Genomic DNA, 17868 nt, shown 5'->3' with positions numbered 1-17868 from the left:
AGGCAGCACTTAGGATGAAGTTCTGGAATTTATGATAGATTGGGGGTGATTCGCATGGGACTGGTGATAATTGAGAGGAGAGGAATGTAGATTGAACCCAAACCTGGGCGGGAGGGAAGGAGGTCGGAGAAGAAAGTGTCTGCTTTTCAGCTGCTGACAGCTGCATCCGCAGGGGACCGGGGAGGGAGGGGAGGGGTTCATCTCCCTCTGAGATAATGAAATAAAGAGCGAGGGGACTGAAGTTTGGAGAAACATACTAAAGCGTTTTGAAAATATGTTTTTGAACAGAGTAGGAGATAACAGGAAACGTTTCTCCTTGTAATTTGAATCGAAGCCCAGAGCATAGTTCCAGGCCTGCCAGATGGTGACACTATTTTCCTGTTTACCGTTCCTGTGTGCTGCTGCTGCATTATGTCCAGATCCCATCTTTCAGTGGGAGCCCCAGTCCTCCCCATCCCCCGCCCCGCCTTTATTGTCTGCCCTCCCTTCCTGGCAGAACCAACCCGGCTGCCTCTGCCAAAGGCGCTTAACCTGCCTGCAGGACCTAATCCGTTTTCCTGGTGTTAACTGGAAAGAGAGGGTTCACATGCCGTGTTAAATCAGCCCAGCACTCACTCAGGTTAACACTAACTGAGCCCTGTGTATTGTACAGCAACAGCTGCCCACTGAAGACTCACTCTGATGCCTTAAAGACTAACCAGCTTATCTAGGGATCACAGTCTGCTCCACTGGATGCCTAGAATCGCTTTCTGGCAAGAAGTGCAGACTTTTTTTTTTATTGGCTTTGTTGGGGGGATTTCTCCGGGTGAGGAGGCCAGATATACATCCGTGGGAAGCAAAAAGGATCCGGACAATGGGTGGGTCCCTTGGACGTCTGTGTCGACATCTTGTCCCACAAGAAATGCTGCTGATGAATTTGGACTTAAGGAGAAACTGAATCAAGACAACTGAGCAGAAAAGCAGTGAAAACGGTTTGAATGGGACAACTTTTCTGTGAATTTTTCTAATCCCCTCAATTGCTTTTAAGACAATGTCTTAAAATGGATAACCACATTTGGCAAGCTTCCCACCTACACAACTGTCAGCTGTTCCAAGAGGGTAGGAGGCAAACCCGGCCTTCTTCATCCAAGCTTTAGCAAACAATCCCACATCTGTCTTAATTCCTAAAAAAGAAGACAACGCTGCCCTTCTCCAATTTTACTACAGGTTTTATTTCCCCCCCAAAAAATTATTTCAATAATAGCCCAAAATTTGAGCCTTTTTTTGGAAGGGGGGGGACTATCATTATAAGAGAAGGCACCCCTCCTGCCCCAGATCTTCAGCACGTGTTCCATACAGTTGACTGTTTTGACTTTAGATGGGAGGGGAAATAACCTCCCCCCGCCCCCAGTAACATTGGGTGCCAGCCAAATAGGCTGAAATAGAGGCTGTTGGGACTGTGTTGTATTTCCCAGTCTTGCTGAACGCTCGTTTCATTACTTATGGGGACGAAAATAGGTGCACAGACTTAAGTGGAAGGTGGCACACAGTAACTCTCGTTTTCATGTTCAATGTCACTTGGAGTCTGCTGTCACAAAAAAAATGCTTAAAATACTCCTTAAGAAAATACCATCTGGTGTTTGGGACCCGGTTATATCCCCAGGTTTGAATTCGGAAGGGGATGCATCCCAAAGGGTCTAGCGGCCAAAGCAGAGGGCCCAGGAGTGCTCAGAGGCCGCTGGCTGCTCTTTGGACAGGCAGGCTGCAATCTGGCTAAATACATTTGAGATTTATGCCACTTGCCGCCCACTGTTTGGCTCATTACATTTTCATGGACGTGCAGCAGCCTGTTGTAGTCCGCCAGCAGCCTGCGGAGCTGGCAACGGAGTCAGACAGCGATGAGGTTGAGGAAGAACATGGGCCAGTCCTGGAGGCTGGGAGAGGCCCGGATGAGGGCTCTGCGTCAAAGGCAGAGGTGGGGCCAGGGCCATCGGGGAGTGAGGTGTGGACTCCAGAGGCTGACAGTAGTGAGGCAGAGGAAAAGGAGGAGCCTGTTCCTAATGCACACATGAGAAGAGCTGCCAGAAGGCAAGAGCAGCTCAAACAAAGAGGATGACTCAGGAGTAGAGCCAAGAGATGATTGGCCCCTTCCATAAGGCTTAAAAGCTTATTGCTTATTTTAAGCCATAAGGCTTAAAGCTTATTGCTTTACATAGTGTAAGCCGCCCTGAGTCTTCAGAGAAGGGTGGGATATAAATGCAAATAAATGCAAAATAAATAAAAGACCAGCAACAGCGTTTGGGCTCTTTGATGGAAAACGTTGATCGCTTCGTCTTGTTGCATTTGTTTTGTATCGGTGTCTTCTGAACTTTTGCCAAGAAAGGCCTTTGGCAGTTTCCTAATTGGACCAAGGTTGGTGATAGGATTGAGGAATTTGTGTTGGGAGGAATTTGCTTTAATTTAGTTGAACTATGCTGAGAATGAAGTAATTCTCAGCTGTTATAATAAAGTTTGTTTGCTTTTACGCTGACTGGGTTTCCTACCACCTACTTGGGCCTGGGTCACAACACAGCCACCATTTTGCCTGACCAGGGTGGCTTCCTCTTAGAGCATTTCTACTAAGTGGGAGGACCAAATTATGCACACAGGGGCCAATTCTGGGTATGCAGAATTATCTCCCTTTCTACACGGGAAAAATCAGAAGCATTGGAGGCAGAAGAGTGGACAGTTGCACACCGAAGGGAAAGAGTTTGCTTTTTTCTTCTTTCCCTTGTCTCACCGAGATCCTCCCAAATACCCCTGCCCTCTTCTAATTAATGTTATGGGAAAGGTGACAAGGGGTACTTGGGTGGCACCAGGGCTCCCCAGCAGAAAGGAGCCAGTGAAGAGAGCCTATTGGTACTTCCCCCCAAGTTTTTGGCCATCTCAAATGCTGGGTAAGCAAAATGTTCACTTCTCGCTTTATGGGAGCTGTCACATCTGGAGCTTGCTAGCTCACTATAACTGGCCAGCCCTGATCTTTTGCAATCGAGAAGAAAGTGGCCTCTTTAGGCAAGAAAGAGATGCAATGGAATCAAGGGCCACACTTGGAGTGGTGGTTTGTCTTTTTGGGGTTTGAAATTCTCGAAGGGCGGGATGCCCAGGTGGCTGAAGTGCATCCCAGGTGTGTATGAGAGGCACTCCGGTCTCTTGCCCAAACGGCAGCACACGGGTTGAAGAGCAATTCCAAACGGCGAGAACCGAGAGGAGGACGTGGCGCCTGGGGGCCCATCTGGCTCTAGGAGTCCTGTAACGGGTCACTTGAGTATTATCTGTACACGGGATCAAAAAGATAATCAGCTGGGCTTTTTGTTGTTGTTTTTGTTGTTGAACAGTCTTTTTCCTTTTTCCTTGGCAATGCGCTTGACTGTGCAAAGTTCTTCCTTCTCTAATCAGCTAATCATACATCCAGTCTCTCCTCCCACGGACCAGTCGGGCTAATGCAAGAGGTTTCCCCTGAAATCAAAGTGGCTTTACGAAGCGTCCTCAGTGAGGTTTAGGGCCTGGAAAAAAAGGAGGGAAGGGGAAACAAAAAACAAAACAATGGGCTGTGCTCAGAATTATGCTTTTAGGAGTTCAAGATTGCCTCTATACGGCATTTAGTCCTTTCCTTCCTCTTTTTCCTGCCACGTCCCTGTGAGGTAGGTCTGGCTGGAAGGAAAGGACCGACCAGCCCAAAGTCTCTTCTGAATTTGAAGCCACAATTAAAATCAACCTTTTAAAAGCTGGGGTTTTTTTTTAGTGTTTAGCACATGCCGTTTCGTGTCATCGGGGCCAGATTCCAGTACAAATTTTTCCAGTTTTCCACAATTCCAGCAGGCAGGTTTTTTTCCTGGTGGTGGGGAGACGGAAGTTTAAAGTCAGTGAATGGATTTGCATTTGCTGATCAATGTACAGACAGGGGTGGGATTATCCTTGGGCTGCCTCAACGAATTCTGCAGTTCTCTCTTCCTGGGGAGCCCTTGGGCTCCAAGGAGTGCAGAGGTGGGGTGGGGTGGGGTGGGGTGGGGTGGTGGAGGGGCAGAGGAGACTGCTGGAAACACCGTTGCGAGGCCGTCTTGCAGCTTGTAGAAGGAGGACTCGGAAATGGCAGTCCAGGAAAACTTAAGTCGCCCTTTGCAAGGGGGAAATAAAGAGGGGAAAGAGTCCAAGAAGAGATCTTGGCTTATAAAACTAATTGCTGTTTCTTTTGATCCCAGGTGGCTGAGGGAGCTGAGAAGGAAGAAGAGCCAAGCCACGGGGGCCACTGAGAAGGGGAGGAGAAGTGGGTCTTCCATCCCACGGAGAAGTTTTAAGTTGAAATCAGCAGAGCTGCTTCTCAGACAACTACCCACCCCCCCACCCCTGCATGAGTTTGGCAGAACTGAGCCAGGGGACCGTCGGCCCTAACCCCAATCCCCTCCCAGATGAGCACTTACGAGTACCTGCCGGACATTTTCTTTGCGAGGGCAATCACGATCCCCGTGGCCACTCCAATAGCTGCAACGGTGCCCAGGATGATGCCAACCAGGGTGACCGTTTCCAGGTGATCTGAAGGGGCGAAGCAGAGAGACAAGCAGTGTCACTTGGAAGAAGCGAGGCTACTCTGCAGTCCGAGGCCGGGTCTGCCTGGGAGTAAGACCCATGGGTGGAATACGACCCCCACACCGAGGAGGGGGCACATCGGTTCTCCCTCAGGTGCCCTCTGGCCATGGCAGACAGCAGATCTCATCTTCCTAAGTCAGCCAAGTTGAGGGTACAATGGGAGTTGGAACTCGGCAATCGCCCCCTAAGACTTGGGGAGAACCGCGTCCCCATTAAGGACTGGCTGGGAGGGTCAGCCGGGGCCACCAGAGGCGAGCCAAGACCCTGGCACTTCCACTCGACATTCGGACTCATCCATGAGACGCCAACCGGCCTTTAAAGGAAGAACTGAGCCGCCGTTTCCGCCAACATCTTGCTTCTGCTGCGATGGGCAGTTCATTTCCGAGGGTTTAGATTGGGGGCAACAAGAGAATCAGGCTACGGCGCTCCCAGGCACACCCTGGAGGGGAGGCAGCGCTGCCCGGATCAGGGAAAGAGACTCAATCTCCATTCATCCCCATCGCCTGGCAGATCACAAGGTAAGCTGCTGCTGCTGCTGCTGCTGCTACTTTTGCTACTTTTGCTACTTTTTAAAGGTTGCTGTAGGAATGTTAGTGCAGGCACTTGAGTTCCCTATCAGTGCAAGAAGCAGCTGCATGGGCTGGCTTGGTGGCCTTGCTGCTTAGGGGCCTGTCTGTCCTGCTGGCTCCTGTTGTGTTACCTACTTAACAGTTTAATATAGTTAAACGTCATGGTCAGCTTGCCGAGTTCAGCAGGGGAGCCCTCTGCGCCTGCTTTTGGGCCTGGCGGAGGTTGGGATCCAGACCTCTGCGGTCTGAAAGGGTCAGCGGGAGGCAGCCCCCACTCCTCTGAACTCAGCAGACCGCCTTGACCGCCTTTGCCCTTCTGGACGAAGTGTTGTGTCGTTCCCCCTTTGCCTGTCGCAGGCTGCAGTGGCTTTTTGTCCATATGGAGACCTTGAGTGTATTAACAAATCTTAAGACTGCGCTGCTTAAGGAATCTTAAGACTGGGCCTGCTAAGCTTAGGGTGTGTGTGTGTGTGTGTTTGGGCTATCACATGTGTTTTTGCTGCAGTGGGGTGTTTGCACCTGTTGTCTTCTGATCTGCTTGTTGCAGTTCCACTTTCCACTGTGCCAAGAGCTCAAAGTAACCTGAGTTTGCCAGGGAGGCTGTGTAGGCGACCCTGCCCTAACCTTTCCTTACGTATCCCCCCAAGTTCCCCAGGGTGACGCATGGGCGGGTGAGCGGGCTTCTGGGTAGTGGCTGCTAGATCTTGAAATGCGTTGCCTCCACTCCCTTCAAGTTCCTTAAGAGCATAAATGGGTAGGAAGCCAATGAAAACGATGGACCAGTTCGGACCTTTGCGGGCTGGGCCTGGGTTTGTTCACAAACTAGCTTTTTAAATCCTCCAAAGGTAACTCCTCACAGCAGCACTGTGTGTACCCTGGTACAGATGACTAAATCCCTCTGAAGTCCGAAGGCTTTGCACAACCTTTTTACTCTTTGTCATTTTCATCCACTTTTTACCTGTTTTTATTTTTAAATAAAGAAAATAAAGTTACTGATACTATAGATAGGTAGACATATTCTCGCTTGGGAGTTTGGAGAAAGCTGCCTTCCTTGCGGGCTGCAAATGCCGGTTGATCCTTCTGCTTTTAACACACAGAGCCTTTCCTTGTGAATCTTCTTCCACCTGGAGAAAAACTGCCGAAGATTTATTTATTTATCGGGAGCAGTTTCGCTTTGAGCCTCTTTTCTGCTTCTGACTGCAACTTTGGGGCAATAAAATGTTACACCGACAAGTTTATCACCTCTTGTATAAAATAGTCCTGTGTGAGGCCTTATGCTGCTGGCTTCGTGCAATAGCAGGCTTTTCTAGAAGGAAGCCTGTCAAGCATTATATTGCAAATACCACATTATTAAGTTAGCTAAGGTTCATGAAATTATACTATTGTTATATTCTCTCGTCCTCAAAGATGAGAAAGTAGCGTCCTTTTGGAAACCACGCCTTGCAAACTCCCTACTTAGAAACCCCACAACAAGATATGTAAGTTTAGCCCTTCGGATAAGAGTTGTGCCCTTTCGGCTGGCCTCTAATAGAAAACCAGCTGTGCCTGGAAAAATCCAGTTAACTTTTTACTAAGATCCACAGCCTTTCTTCTTGGTTCTTGGTTCTTGGCATGAGTTCTTAAAAAAAAAAAAGGCAAAAATACAACTTTATCCAATTTAAATAAATTGCCAAAGCTGGCTTTTCTCAATTGCTTCTCAAATTCAGACAGCCCATCCTAAAACAATTCATGGTGCTTGTTTATTAAGGGGGTTCCTGTCATGGGAGGGGTTGCTTTGACTTCCTTCGGATGGCCATGGCTGTGGGGCGCTGCCTTGGTCTGTTGGCCGTCCCCTCTTTAATCAGGGGCTGCCTTGCTGGGTCACGGCCTTAAAGAATCAAGAAGAAGCTGGGAGGGGGGGGGGGAGGAGGAGGAGGAAGAATCAGGGAACCAGAGGAGATGCTGCTGGTTTTCTGTTACTGGAGGGGAGAAGCGCTGGTTAGGGTGGCACCAGGTTCATCTAAGGATTGTGGTAATCCAAGAAAGCAACTTGATAATCTCTTAGCGCATTCCGTGAGATTCAGCCCATGCCCTCATCCTGGTTTCTATGGGCAGACCCCTTCTGACATCGGTGCCAGGGCTGGCACGGGGCCTGCTTGCCCCAAGGAGGGGACGGAGGAAGGCCGGCTAATCTGGGCGTTACCTGATCTGGCCTGCTCATTATGTAAACCTTTAATTTGGGTCGGCTTGTCAACAGGGCATCAGCAAGGGAGGCTGTTTTGGTGGCAGGTAGCTTTTTTTTTTTTTTTAAGAAAAATAACGTTTTCAAGTCTTACAAATCCCCACAACGGCCCCACATGCAGACCCACGCCCTTACCCTCAGAGGTTGTGGGCGGCTCTGCGTCCGTTGTGTTCTCCCCAAGGTCGCTGGAAGACGAGATGCTGTCTGTGGTCATCAGTTCCTGCAAGAGACAGCTGTCCGTTATCGTGGCCATGCCGGAGGTGGGGGTGGCCTTGGTGGCTTATTTATTTTACAGCCTGCCCAAATCAAGAGGGCTGCAGCAGATTAAAGTTATCGACAGCAACAATCATAAATCAGCCTTCCCCCAGGATAGACACTGGTGACAGATATGGGGATCTAAAACCGTCTTTGGTGATCTTCCAAAGGGCCGTGAGGGAGGGGGCTTTACAGGCACAGAGGCCACCGCAGAGAGGACCCACAGTCTTGTCCAGGTCCATAAAGTCAGGGGAAGGAGGGGCTTTTAACGGGCTTTCTACTGGATGGGCGGATGCCACAGAAGATTAAATAAATTTAATCAGTTGCTTCCATGGTGTGGAGACAATAATTTGGCCCTTAACCCCAATAAGACCAAGGAGTTTATAGTGGACTACAGAAGGAACAGATCAGACATCCAGCCCTTCTTTATCAATGGAGACCGAGTGGAGCAAGTGGCCAGTTTTAAGTTTCTGGGTGTTAACGTAAAAAGAGGACCTGACCTGGGCCACTCACATTGCAGCACTGGTCAAAAGAGCTGCAGAAAGAGATTATACGACCTGTGACTTCTCAGGAAACAACAACTGAATGAGAAACTGCTGGTGACCTTCTACTGCTACACCATAGAGAGTATTTTAACTTACTGTATCTGTGTATGGTTTGTCAATTGCACAGTGGCAGATAGGACAGCACTCCAGAGGGTCAACGTCATTGCCCAGAGGATCATGGGTTGCCCTCTCCCCTCTTTGGAAAAGCTGTATAGCTCCTGCTGCCTTAAGAAAGTTCAAAACATTCTTAAAGATCCATCTCATCCTAGACACCCTTTTTTTTTTTTTTTGAACTATTACCATCTGGAAGACGGTACAGGATAATAAAAACAAGGACAAATAGGCTGAAAAACAGCTTCTATCCCAGGGCAATAACCATATTGAATTCTACGGTATAGTGCAATATCGGGTTTTCAATTTCAATTATATAGAATGTAAAGGATGTATGTTTGTGTTTTTATTTTTATAGTTATAACCTACACTGAAGACAGTATTTAATTTCATTGTACCATGTGCAGTAACAAGTAAACTCAACTAAACTAATAAATCCAGGAGTGTATCTAAAGTTGTTGAGTGAATTTGGCTTCCCCTCTTGACTTTGCTTGTTGGCAGCCAGTTGGGTGACCACCAAGCCCCTGAATTCCCATCACGTGACTGCGGGGAGGCTGCAAGTGTGACCACCGCAGTGCCCTTGTAACTAAACGAGTGGGTGACCAGATGTGGTGCCAAGATCGACCGACAGCAGGCCCCCCCTCCCCCCAGGGCTGGGCTGGCCATCAGGGAAACCTTTGCATGGAGGGAGTGGTGGGTTTCCTGAGGGACCTCTGCCAAGAGGAGAAGGAGGGGCTTGCTCTCCCCCTGTGGGAGTTTGTGCCCCCAGACCACCTCACCCGCCATTACGGTCCCCGCTGGATGAGCGAGCAGGCACAGGCTGTGCCAAAGGGGAGGGGAACTCACCAGAGTGGGCACCTCGGAATAGTCTGGACCCTCGCTGGCTCCCAGAGGGGCTGTGGCCAGTTCTTCCTCCTCCTCCTCCGCTGGTGCTGCGGTTGCTGAAGGGGAGACAAGAGGGGTGGGTAAGTGGATGGGCAGGAAAGGTTTGGGGATCTTTCATGCCCTGCAGGGGCTGTGGGTCCCTTGCCCAGGGAGGAATCTCTCCCAGTGTGCTTTTTTCCCTCCCTAGTGCAGCCATGGGGTCTGGGGGGGGGAGCAGGGGGAGGCTTTAGGGGTGTCACGAGCACAAGGCCCCCTGCAACCCAGAAGCCAAGCCTCCCTGAAGCAGCCCTGCCTCTTCACAGCGCTTGGCAGGGAGGAGCCGTGCCAGTCACGCCCTTCCCATGGTTTCTGAAGGGGGGCCAGCCCCCTGACAGACGCCCCTTCCCCGTCTGGCCATTCCTCTTCTTCCTGGCTGTTTTGCAGAAGGAGTAAGGGAGTGGGAGTGGGCATTTCCCAGAGAAGGCCTGAAAGGAACCGGCTGCTTTGTTTGACAGGCAGTGCATTTTAACTAGCGGCTAATTAGCAGCTTCATCTTATATATCCTGCGTTGCAGGCATGGAGCCTTTTCTTGGAGGGCCAGAGCAGGTGAGCCTTGGCCTGGGCTGCCCTCGGAGCTCCTGTGGCTTCTTGTGGATTTTCTCAGCAGGAAGGCGTCCCTGCCCAGCTGTCATCACTTGGCCCCAGCCAAATGGGGAGCCGGTTTCCTGGCCTCTCTTTGGGAAGCAAAGGTGACCCATCAGAGCAGCCTTGCAGGGGTATCCCTGGCGCAGGGGGGCTTTGGAACAGGCAGCGCCCATCAGGCCCAGCCCCAAGTTGGCCATTGTAGCCATTGGAGGCTTAAAAGATGGAACCAGCCAGGCAGGAAGAGGCTTTTAAAAGGACGACGTTCAACGGATTCTTTTTCACCGTCGGCAGAGTCCCAGGCTTGGCGAGGAAACTTTCCTCTGGGTAAGTTGGAGAACTTTCAGACTAATTCGGCCCTGGCACTACCACACAGGGCAGTTAGTGCCCTTTTGGCTGTGAGGTGGCCAGCTGGATCCCGAAGCTGATGTGGTACAGTTTCATTTCTGTCGTAAGGCTTAATTCTCTTTCTGCGGAAAACAGATGCAGAGGTGGGTGACTCACTGCCCTCCACCGGTGCCAGAAACTGATCAAGCACATTCCCTCTCTCCGCCTCCTGCCAAGGAGCGCCCGCCTGGTGAGGGACTGGCCTGCAACTAACGACCTAACCTTTAAGAAGGACGGACCTGGAGCCTTACCCACAGAGCTGAGTCAACCTTCCTCTTAGGACTAGAGTTGGTGGGGAGGAAGACAAAGTTCACACATTAAAAAGCACAACATTTTCCAGGGTCACGATAGCAGCTGCAACCGAGCCTCCCCTCGGATCTGATTGCCTAAGGATAACCCACATTGTCGCCTGGGACCGAATTGGAGTGGAAGCCACTTTTTCGATAATAGGCAAAGCACCCAGTTGCTCCCCTGGTTCAGCATGATTAATTAATCCAGTTTTCTGGAGCTGCCAACTCCTGAGGTTGGCACAAGACATGGCCCCAAAGTCTGCAATCACAGCACTCCAAAGACTCCAGAAGTGACCAAACGCCACCAGGCAGTTTTCTGAACCCCAAGCCTGAACATGCAGCGTCCCCAACATTTGGTGGCAAAAACGGCGATGTATGGCTGGTGTCATCACCCTGTAGATGCGAACTTTACATGCTCCGCTTCTAACTTTGGATGATAAGTTGCAACTTCATCTTCCCTGCAGACCCACCCACCCGCAGGACCACCTGAAGCCGACTCCTAGAGGCTGACCCATCCATCGCTTGTGTATGCCCTGCAGGCCCAGCCAATGCCAGTAGGACTTCCTGGCTGTTTACAGGCACAGGAGCCGTTTGGATCGCTTAGGGCGGCTTGCAGGGGGCCTCTCCTAATTGTTCCTCAGCAACAGCTTTGGAGGGGGGGGTGTATGTGGGTGGGCCTGAACCCGGGGCTGCCCCATCCTGTCAAATGGAACCTTTGCTGGGGTCATGGAGCAGCAGAAAGCCCAGACCCTGCTGAGCTGCTTTATTTGCAGAGCCAGCCTCCCTCAGAATGAACTCATACAGCCCATAGTCTCGTAAGCAGACTCATAACCTGACTCATAAGCTGATACGTCATGAATCTGGGAGGAGAGGAGGTTTGGGGGGGGGTGTAGCAGAAGCCCAAACTCTCAGCGTTGCCTTCTAGTGACACCCTCTGGCTGCCCCCAACTCCCCCCCCTCCCCCCGAGAACCAAGGCTTCCAGAACCTCTGCAGGGAGAAACTCCCAGGCCACTTTGGGGGGCCGAGTCTCTCCTTTGGGTGGAAGAATTTCTTGCGCAGGCTTAGAAACCTGGGCCTCTGCATTCACACCTCAGGCACCCCCACAACAAACCAGCTACTGTTACGCCTCAGGGCAACGTGTGAGCCCCACCAAAACATGCGGGGTGGGATGGATGAATGAATCGTGACTATTTAGGAGGAAAGCCTTTTGAAGCATAGAGGTGGTGTGGGTGTTTGTGTGTAACATTTCTGCAGGTGTCTGCTGAAATGCTTGGTTAATGCTGGAGGCGCCTGGCTGGCATGGGCAGCGTTATTGGTTTGGTGTCCTTCCCCCCCCCCGCCCTCTGGGGGAAAGTGTCCATCTGCCATCTGCGAGAGCTTTTCGGGCCTTCCCTCGGCCAGAGCCAGTGGGGGCATCTGGCTGGCTCTGGCGGGTCTTCAGCGGACTCCAACCTGGCTGGCACTTTCCCATGCGGGAAAAGCACAGGCATGAGAGCCCAGTCCCTGTCTTTCAGCCCAACCCATCTCACAGGGCTGTTGTTGTAGGGAAAATAGGAGGAACGAGGAGAAGGTATGTTTGCCACCTTGATTTATTTATAAAAATAATAAAGGGATTTTTAAAAATAATCAATAAAATAAAATAAAATGCATCAGCAGAAAAAAAGAGGGCTTGAAGGCTGTTCAGCAGCTGTCAGCCCCACCAGGGAGGAGCCCCTTCTTCCTGCCCCCTTCCTGCCCCATCTGGGTCTTTCGACTTGCAGTGCTTGCCACTCTTCTCAAAGGGGACTTTCGTTTTGTGGCTGCTGCCTCTGCGTTTTATGGGCATCGACCCATATAAAACGGGTGTGTGGGGGTTGGTGGTCTTGGGGAGCGTAGCCTCAGCAACAGCAGTCTCTGCTTTGTCCTGTCTCTGAAATGGTTAGTCCTGGCCAGGTGGCTGAGTCCCTTCCTCTTCCCCCCACCCTGGTCTGGCTACAGGAAGGAGGTTTCCAAAAAATGAAAATTATTTTATGAGGAACGAATCGTTTTTCCCAGAGAAAGTAGAAACATTTCTCTTCAAAAACCTTCCTCTTTGCTTGCCTGCCCATTTCCCCTGGCTTTCTCCCACAAAAGAGAAAGGCAGGCAGGCTCCCCCTGTTCTGGGGTGTTTACAGAGGGAAGAACCTTCGGGGCCTCTGTAGGAAAGCAGAGCAAAACTTCTATGTGGAACTCTTTTCCCTGACTAAACTCTACGTCACTAGATCACTTATGCCGCTTTGGCTTCTTTTAAAACTCACATTTACAATTTGAACATATGATGCCTAGCAGCCCTGAACGTTCAAGGAGGGGTGAACTAAAACTAACATAACATTTTGCCAAAAATACTGAATTTCCCCAGCAAGAACCATGCCCCTGCGCTGTTCTTACCTTCCTTGGCAAAGATGGAGATGGCCACGAGGAAAACGAGGAGCCGTATTTTAATGGTCATTTTGGGATTCTTGTTCCAAAAGAAGTGAAGAAGTTGGCCCTGAGGAATCAATCTGCTTCCCCCACAGGCGTCCCGGTCCGGCCAAAGTTTTTTGGGCTTGGCTGAGGCTGCAGCTGCCACTCTTCTGCTCTCCAGGGCGGCCTTGACAGAGTGATGGATGCAGCCAAGAAGGGATCTCACCCCTGGGCCTGCAACTGGGTGGGATTCAGGGGGGGGGGTCCCAAGGGGCGGGCCCTGCCTGCGTCCTCCCCACATCTCAGGTTTAATGTTACAGGAAATTCAGAAGATCCTCCCTGATGAGACATGAAGACGAGGCAACAGGCAGAGCGGATGCTGAAAGGAGACCCCTCCCTTCCTGGCAGGCAGGACTGCTAGGGGTTTTGGGGGTGGGGGGAGCAGCCCCAGAGCAACCTCTTGGCAGCAGCTTTCCTGGCATTCTCTCTCTCTGGCAAGACGGGAGGGGGCTCAGGAATGGAGCAGCGGGGAATATGTGGGGGAACACAAAGATATCTGGCTTATCCTGACCCTCGCTCAAGGGTTCTTCACTGGAAACTCAAGGAAACCTAAGGGGCAGGTAGAGAAGCTTCCTTGTGAACTGGGAATAAGTCCAGGTTGGTTGATTGGTTGGTCATCGGTCAGTCAATCTGTCTGTCTGTCTGTCTGTCTTTCCTTCCTTCGTCAAGAGCATATTAGGCAATAAGTATAAGCATGGATTGGATACATAAAATAGATACAAATAGAAGAAATATTAGGTCAGAAATTGTAGGCATGCTAGTGCTCTTATGCACACATTATGATGATGATGGTGGTGATGATGATGATGATGATGATTATGCAGTTAAAACACGGTTTAAACTGGTTGGAATGGATAAATAGGGGGAGGGATTGTAATCATGGGAATTGTTGGAAGAAATGTCCATCTGGGTTCAGTTCTAAATGGGTAAAAAGACACTGGAAACATGGAGACTGCTTGGAAAGATGGTTTAATGGTGGACAGGATTACATAGTTTGAGTTCCTGAACAGAAAAAGGGCTGAGATACTGAGTGTGCCTTGCTTTTATGCCCTCTCTGAGCTTTGAACTTCCTGGGGCACAGGAAGAGTACCCTGATTGGTTGTCAGACTCCCAGGGGGTGGGAGTCTTAGCTAGCCTTGCTGGCTGATGTAATCTTCCCAAGTGCCATGTGGTGAGTTTCTGTTGCTAGATGGGTCCTATTGCGTTGCAGATGATGGTCCATTGACAAAGGTGGGGGGAGGCAGGAAGCTGCAGGGAGTTGCTTTGTCCTTAAAACATGTTTCTCCATTTCTTATCCAGGGAAATATAATATTCTGCCCTTTTTAATATTTTCTAAAATATTTCATTCTTCTAGGAGAGGGGTGGGTGCTAACTTCCTACATAACCTTGGCCAGATACCTGGACCTTTGTCATATTTTCACCCAGAAATCTTTGGTTTTAAAGCATCCCACCCCACCCCCCAAACTCTTCAGCTTTCTGATCTTTTCTTGAAGTTTAAGATTGGTCATTGGCACACCCGCACACTCCTCTTACAAGCAAAACAGAAAGGCAGTTCCCCTTTCTGGGGAGGAGGGCTGATGAGTTCTGGCTCTAGGGCAGAAATGGGGAGAAGGGTTTGAAGTTGTCTTCCAGCAGCCGAGCCACAGTGGTCATCCTGGACTCTCTTTTTTCACTGACCAAAAAGGGCAGATTAAAACAAAACAAAACAAAAACACTTAAGGGAGAAAACATTGTTGTTTTCCAAAGAAGGTGCTTCCCTCTAGTGGACACTTTAACATGTACAACTTTTGGAATGCATCCCTTTTATTTTGCAAGTAGTTTGGAATCAAGAGCCCTTTCTTATGCTGTAGCCTGCTCAGGAGTCAGGAAAGGGGAAGGGAAAAGGGAAAGGGAAGAGGGAAAGAAAGACAGGAAAAGGGGGAAGGATGGCATTGCAAACTTAGGAACGTTTGAAAAGCGCAGATCCTTTAGTTCGGGATGGTGCATTCCTTAAAACGTAAGCTGAACAGAGTTCACTGTTCAACTTCATCGAATGCATGGTGGTTTGGTTTTGTTGTTTCACTTTTTGGGTTTGCCATTGCGTGCATTGAGCTCCTGCTGCCTTCCGAGGGATCTCCTGGTCTGGGGAAGCCCCTTCCGCCCCAGGGCCCAGGTATTCTCCACGCGCAGCCCACTGATGTTGGCAATTGCAGCGGTCGGGTTCAGTATTCCCATGACTTGAGGCAGCCCATAGCGGGAAATGTGGCCATTTGCGGGATGTTCCTCTGCTTAGGCCGTGGCTCCGGATGATGATAACCCACTCAGGACCAACCCACGAACGTCCCACGACACACGTTCGCCTGGGCTCGAAACAGGCTCGAGTGAATTGTGACTTGGTGCGATGTGGGATCATCGGCCATTGTGTTGGCTCCCACTCCTTACAGGGCTTCCTGGAAACCGTTGTGTGGCGTATTTGCTTGCACTTGCGTGTCATGTAAACACAGCCCTTGGATTTGGCTGACCTTGGTTGCATGAATTCAGATGAAAGAAGTGAATAGGTTTGCATTTGGCTGGTCTGGACCCAGCATGAGACATACTTATTTTCTTTCTTTCTTTTTAAAATATTTATTGAATTTCCAAAAGTTAAAATACAGAATATGAAAAAAAGCGCCGTACAAAAAACAAATAAATAATTAAAACAAACAAAGACAAAGGCATCAAAATTATATTACTCATAACAGCTTTTCCTACATCGGTATCTCTTATCCTATTTAACCTCTATATACAGATTCTACTTCTAAGTATCTCTATCTTAAACCAACATTCTTATTTAAATTATCTTAATCTCTATTCAGAATTCAGTCTCATGACAAAAATCTCCCTTAAGTTTTATGCTTACTCTCCAGCCAGGAATACCATCTATTCCATATTCGATAGTATTCAGTATCTCCTTCATTTCCATCGATAATCTGTCCATTTCTGCACATTCATATATTTTTTTTATAATAATTTGATCCGGTGGGATATCACAATTCTACATGCCATCAATATGTGTAATATGATATATCGTATATTTCTTTCCATTTTTCCTTCCAGAATGCCCAATAGGAATAGTTCCGGGTTTTTTTTCCTATTTTCTGCCCTTTTATTTCATCCAGCCAGATTTTTATCTTCCCCCAAAATTTCTTAATCTTAGGGCAGGTCCACCACATGTAGACGTAGACTTACTTTCTTTTATTTTTTGAACCCGGGGCCTTCCTGGGTAGTAGCCACCCTGCTTCTGGCATAGCTTTCGGGGGCAGCCTCAGCAAGCCTTCCCCAGCCGCAGCAGCCCCCCTTCGCCCTCCCCCCCCAGCTCTCCCTCCCCCTTGCACGGGCTGCCTTCCCGCCTCCTCTTGCATGTCTGCTATCTGATCCAGGATACGTGATCTGCCGGCTCGACCACACACTTCCAACCACACTCTGCTCTCCTGCCTCACACGCAGACGCCAGGGCTGCCATTCTGCCAAGATGCCGGCTTCTCTGCCAGCGGCGATGGCTCTCCCCTGGCCTTGCTGAGCTCCCAGGATGCTGCCAGGCGTGCCACCCTTGGTCTTGCTCTGCCTGGCCTTCTCCTTAGGGCATCCCTGCCCTGCCACCTGCAGCTGCACAGACTCTCACACGGTCGATTGCCGGGGCCGGGGGCTGCCTGGCGTGCCCACCCCGCTCCCCCTGGACGTACGGAAGCTCCTGATGGGCAACAACAGCATCCAGAGGGTCCCGGAGGACTTCTTCATCTTCCACAGTGACCTGGTCTATTTGGAGTTCAGGAACAATGCCATCGCTGCCCTGCCGGATGGCACCTTCGGCAGCTCCGGCAAGCTGGTCTACTTAGATCTGAGCTACAACAACTTGAGTCGGCTGGGCGCTGGCCTCTTTCGCTCAGCTGAACGGCTGGTCAAACTCTGCCTGGGGAACAACCGCCTGGCCGAGGTGGATGAGGCGGCTTTTGCCAGCCTCGAGCATCTCCAGGTGCTGGAGCTGAACCACAACCGCTTGCAGAGGCTGAGCGTGGCCACCCTGGCCGACCTGCCCAACCTCCGGGTCCTCCGCCTGGAGGGCAACCCCTGGCCGTGCAACTGTGACTTTGCCGGCCTTTTCAGCTGGCTGCAGGAGAACGCGTTCAGACTGCCCCAAGGTAACAACGGGCTCCCTCTCTCCCTCCCTCCCTCCCTTTCCCCCCCGGGCACTGTCTGCCGCTCTCCCCACGTCCTGTTCTCCTCCGCAGATGGTCTCTCTCCCTCTCCTTCTCTCCCTCTCCCTCCCTCCCTCTCTCTCTTCCTCTGTCCTCTCTCCCTCCTTCCTCTCTCCCTCCCTCTCTCCTCCTTCCCACTCTCCCTCCCCCCTCTCTCTCCCACGATAGATCTTGCCCTGTCTTCCTCTTGGCCTAGGGGAGTCTCTTCATAGTTGTTCATTGCTGGATTCATAAGGCTGCCCAACTTGGAGAGGGCGGCTCCAGGCATCCTGCCCTTTCCCTTTGATGGTCCCAAATCGCAGCAGCTCCCTGAAAAGTCCTTGTGGAAAGGAGGCCCCAGCCTGAGCTCCCTTATGCTACGTGGTGTAAGACAGAGAAGGGGAGGGAGGCCGCGGGGACACTCAGGAGGGGGGGAGGGGCTGAGCCAGTTGGAGCAGGTCAGGCCCCCAGGTGGGTTGGGAGGCTTTTGCAGCTGCTTCCAAGCAGATGGGTTGCTGAGAAGGTTTCGGGGGAGAGGGGTCCTCCTCCCACAAGTGCTTGAGTCAGGGTCTTGATAGGAATGGGGTCTCCTCTGGGAGGCAGAAGCTTACTCCATCAGGTCCGAGAAACAGCTGGCACGGGTGCAAGAGCATGACCTGGGGCACGGGTGTCTAAACTGGACCCTCCTGCACCAGGGGATCAGCTGAG

At 50.7% G+C, this 17868-nt stretch overlaps 2 protein-coding genes across 9 annotated transcripts in view; one reads left to right on the top strand and one right to left on the bottom strand.

Moving 5' to 3' along the window:
• LRRC38 (leucine rich repeat containing 38) overlaps positions 1-17868 on the top strand; it is a 71339-nt gene that overhangs the window by 1606 nt on the left and 51865 nt on the right. For 4 of the 7 annotated variants that reach the window (XR_009152483.1, XR_009152479.1, XR_009152480.1 and 1 more), the window contains exon 2: positions 4218-5120. Coding sequence is in view for 1 of the 7 variants with exons in the window: in XM_058161208.1 (XP_058017191.1) it covers positions 16515-17124 (610 nt within the window). In the remaining 6 variants the exon portion in view is untranslated. Of the gene's footprint in view, positions 1-4217; positions 5121-6268; positions 9156-10292; positions 12888-13539; positions 17125-17868 lie in introns of those variants that run through there. The other 3 variants (XR_009152484.1, XR_009152482.1, XM_058161208.1) reach the window with 3 other exon arrangements.
• PDPN (podoplanin) lies at positions 1162-13338 on the bottom strand. 2 transcript variants are annotated; one of them, XM_058161211.1, is made up of 5 exons: positions 12894-13338; positions 9150-9244; positions 7528-7612; positions 4443-4548; positions 1162-3521 (listed from the first exon to the last, which is right to left on the bottom strand). In XM_058161211.1, exons 1-5 carry the CDS (start codon positions 13207-13209, stop codon positions 3515-3517), a joined length of 609 nt encoding a protein of 202 aa, XP_058017194.1. In that variant the 5' UTR covers positions 13210-13338; the 3' UTR covers positions 1162-3514. The 2 variants fall into 2 exon arrangements, with proteins under 2 accessions (XP_058017194.1, XP_058017193.1); XM_058161210.1 differs by having other exon boundaries at positions 1163-3521; positions 4437-4548.

Source organism: Ahaetulla prasina, chromosome 18, assembly GCF_028640845.1.
Source record: "Ahaetulla prasina isolate Xishuangbanna chromosome 18, ASM2864084v1, whole genome shotgun sequence".
Lineage (NCBI taxonomy): Eukaryota > Metazoa > Chordata > Lepidosauria > Squamata > Colubridae > Ahaetulla > Ahaetulla prasina.
The sequence above is the reverse complement of the archived record's forward strand: the minus strand, read 5'-3'. Positions and strand labels throughout refer to the sequence as shown.

Coding starts and splice junctions, on each gene's coding strand:
- PDPN (XM_058161210.1), bottom strand. CDS start 13,209: ATGTGGGGAGGACGCAGGCAGGGCCCGCCCCTTGGGACCCCCCCCCCT. Junction 7,613..9,149: donor ATTCCGAGGTGCCCACTCTG/GTGAGTTCCCCT, acceptor TGTCTCTTGCAG/GAACTGATGACCACAGACAG. Junction 4,549..7,527: donor GCCGCCCACAACCTCTGAGG/GTAAGGGCGTGG, acceptor TCGCCCCTTCAG/ATCACCTGGAAACGGTCACC.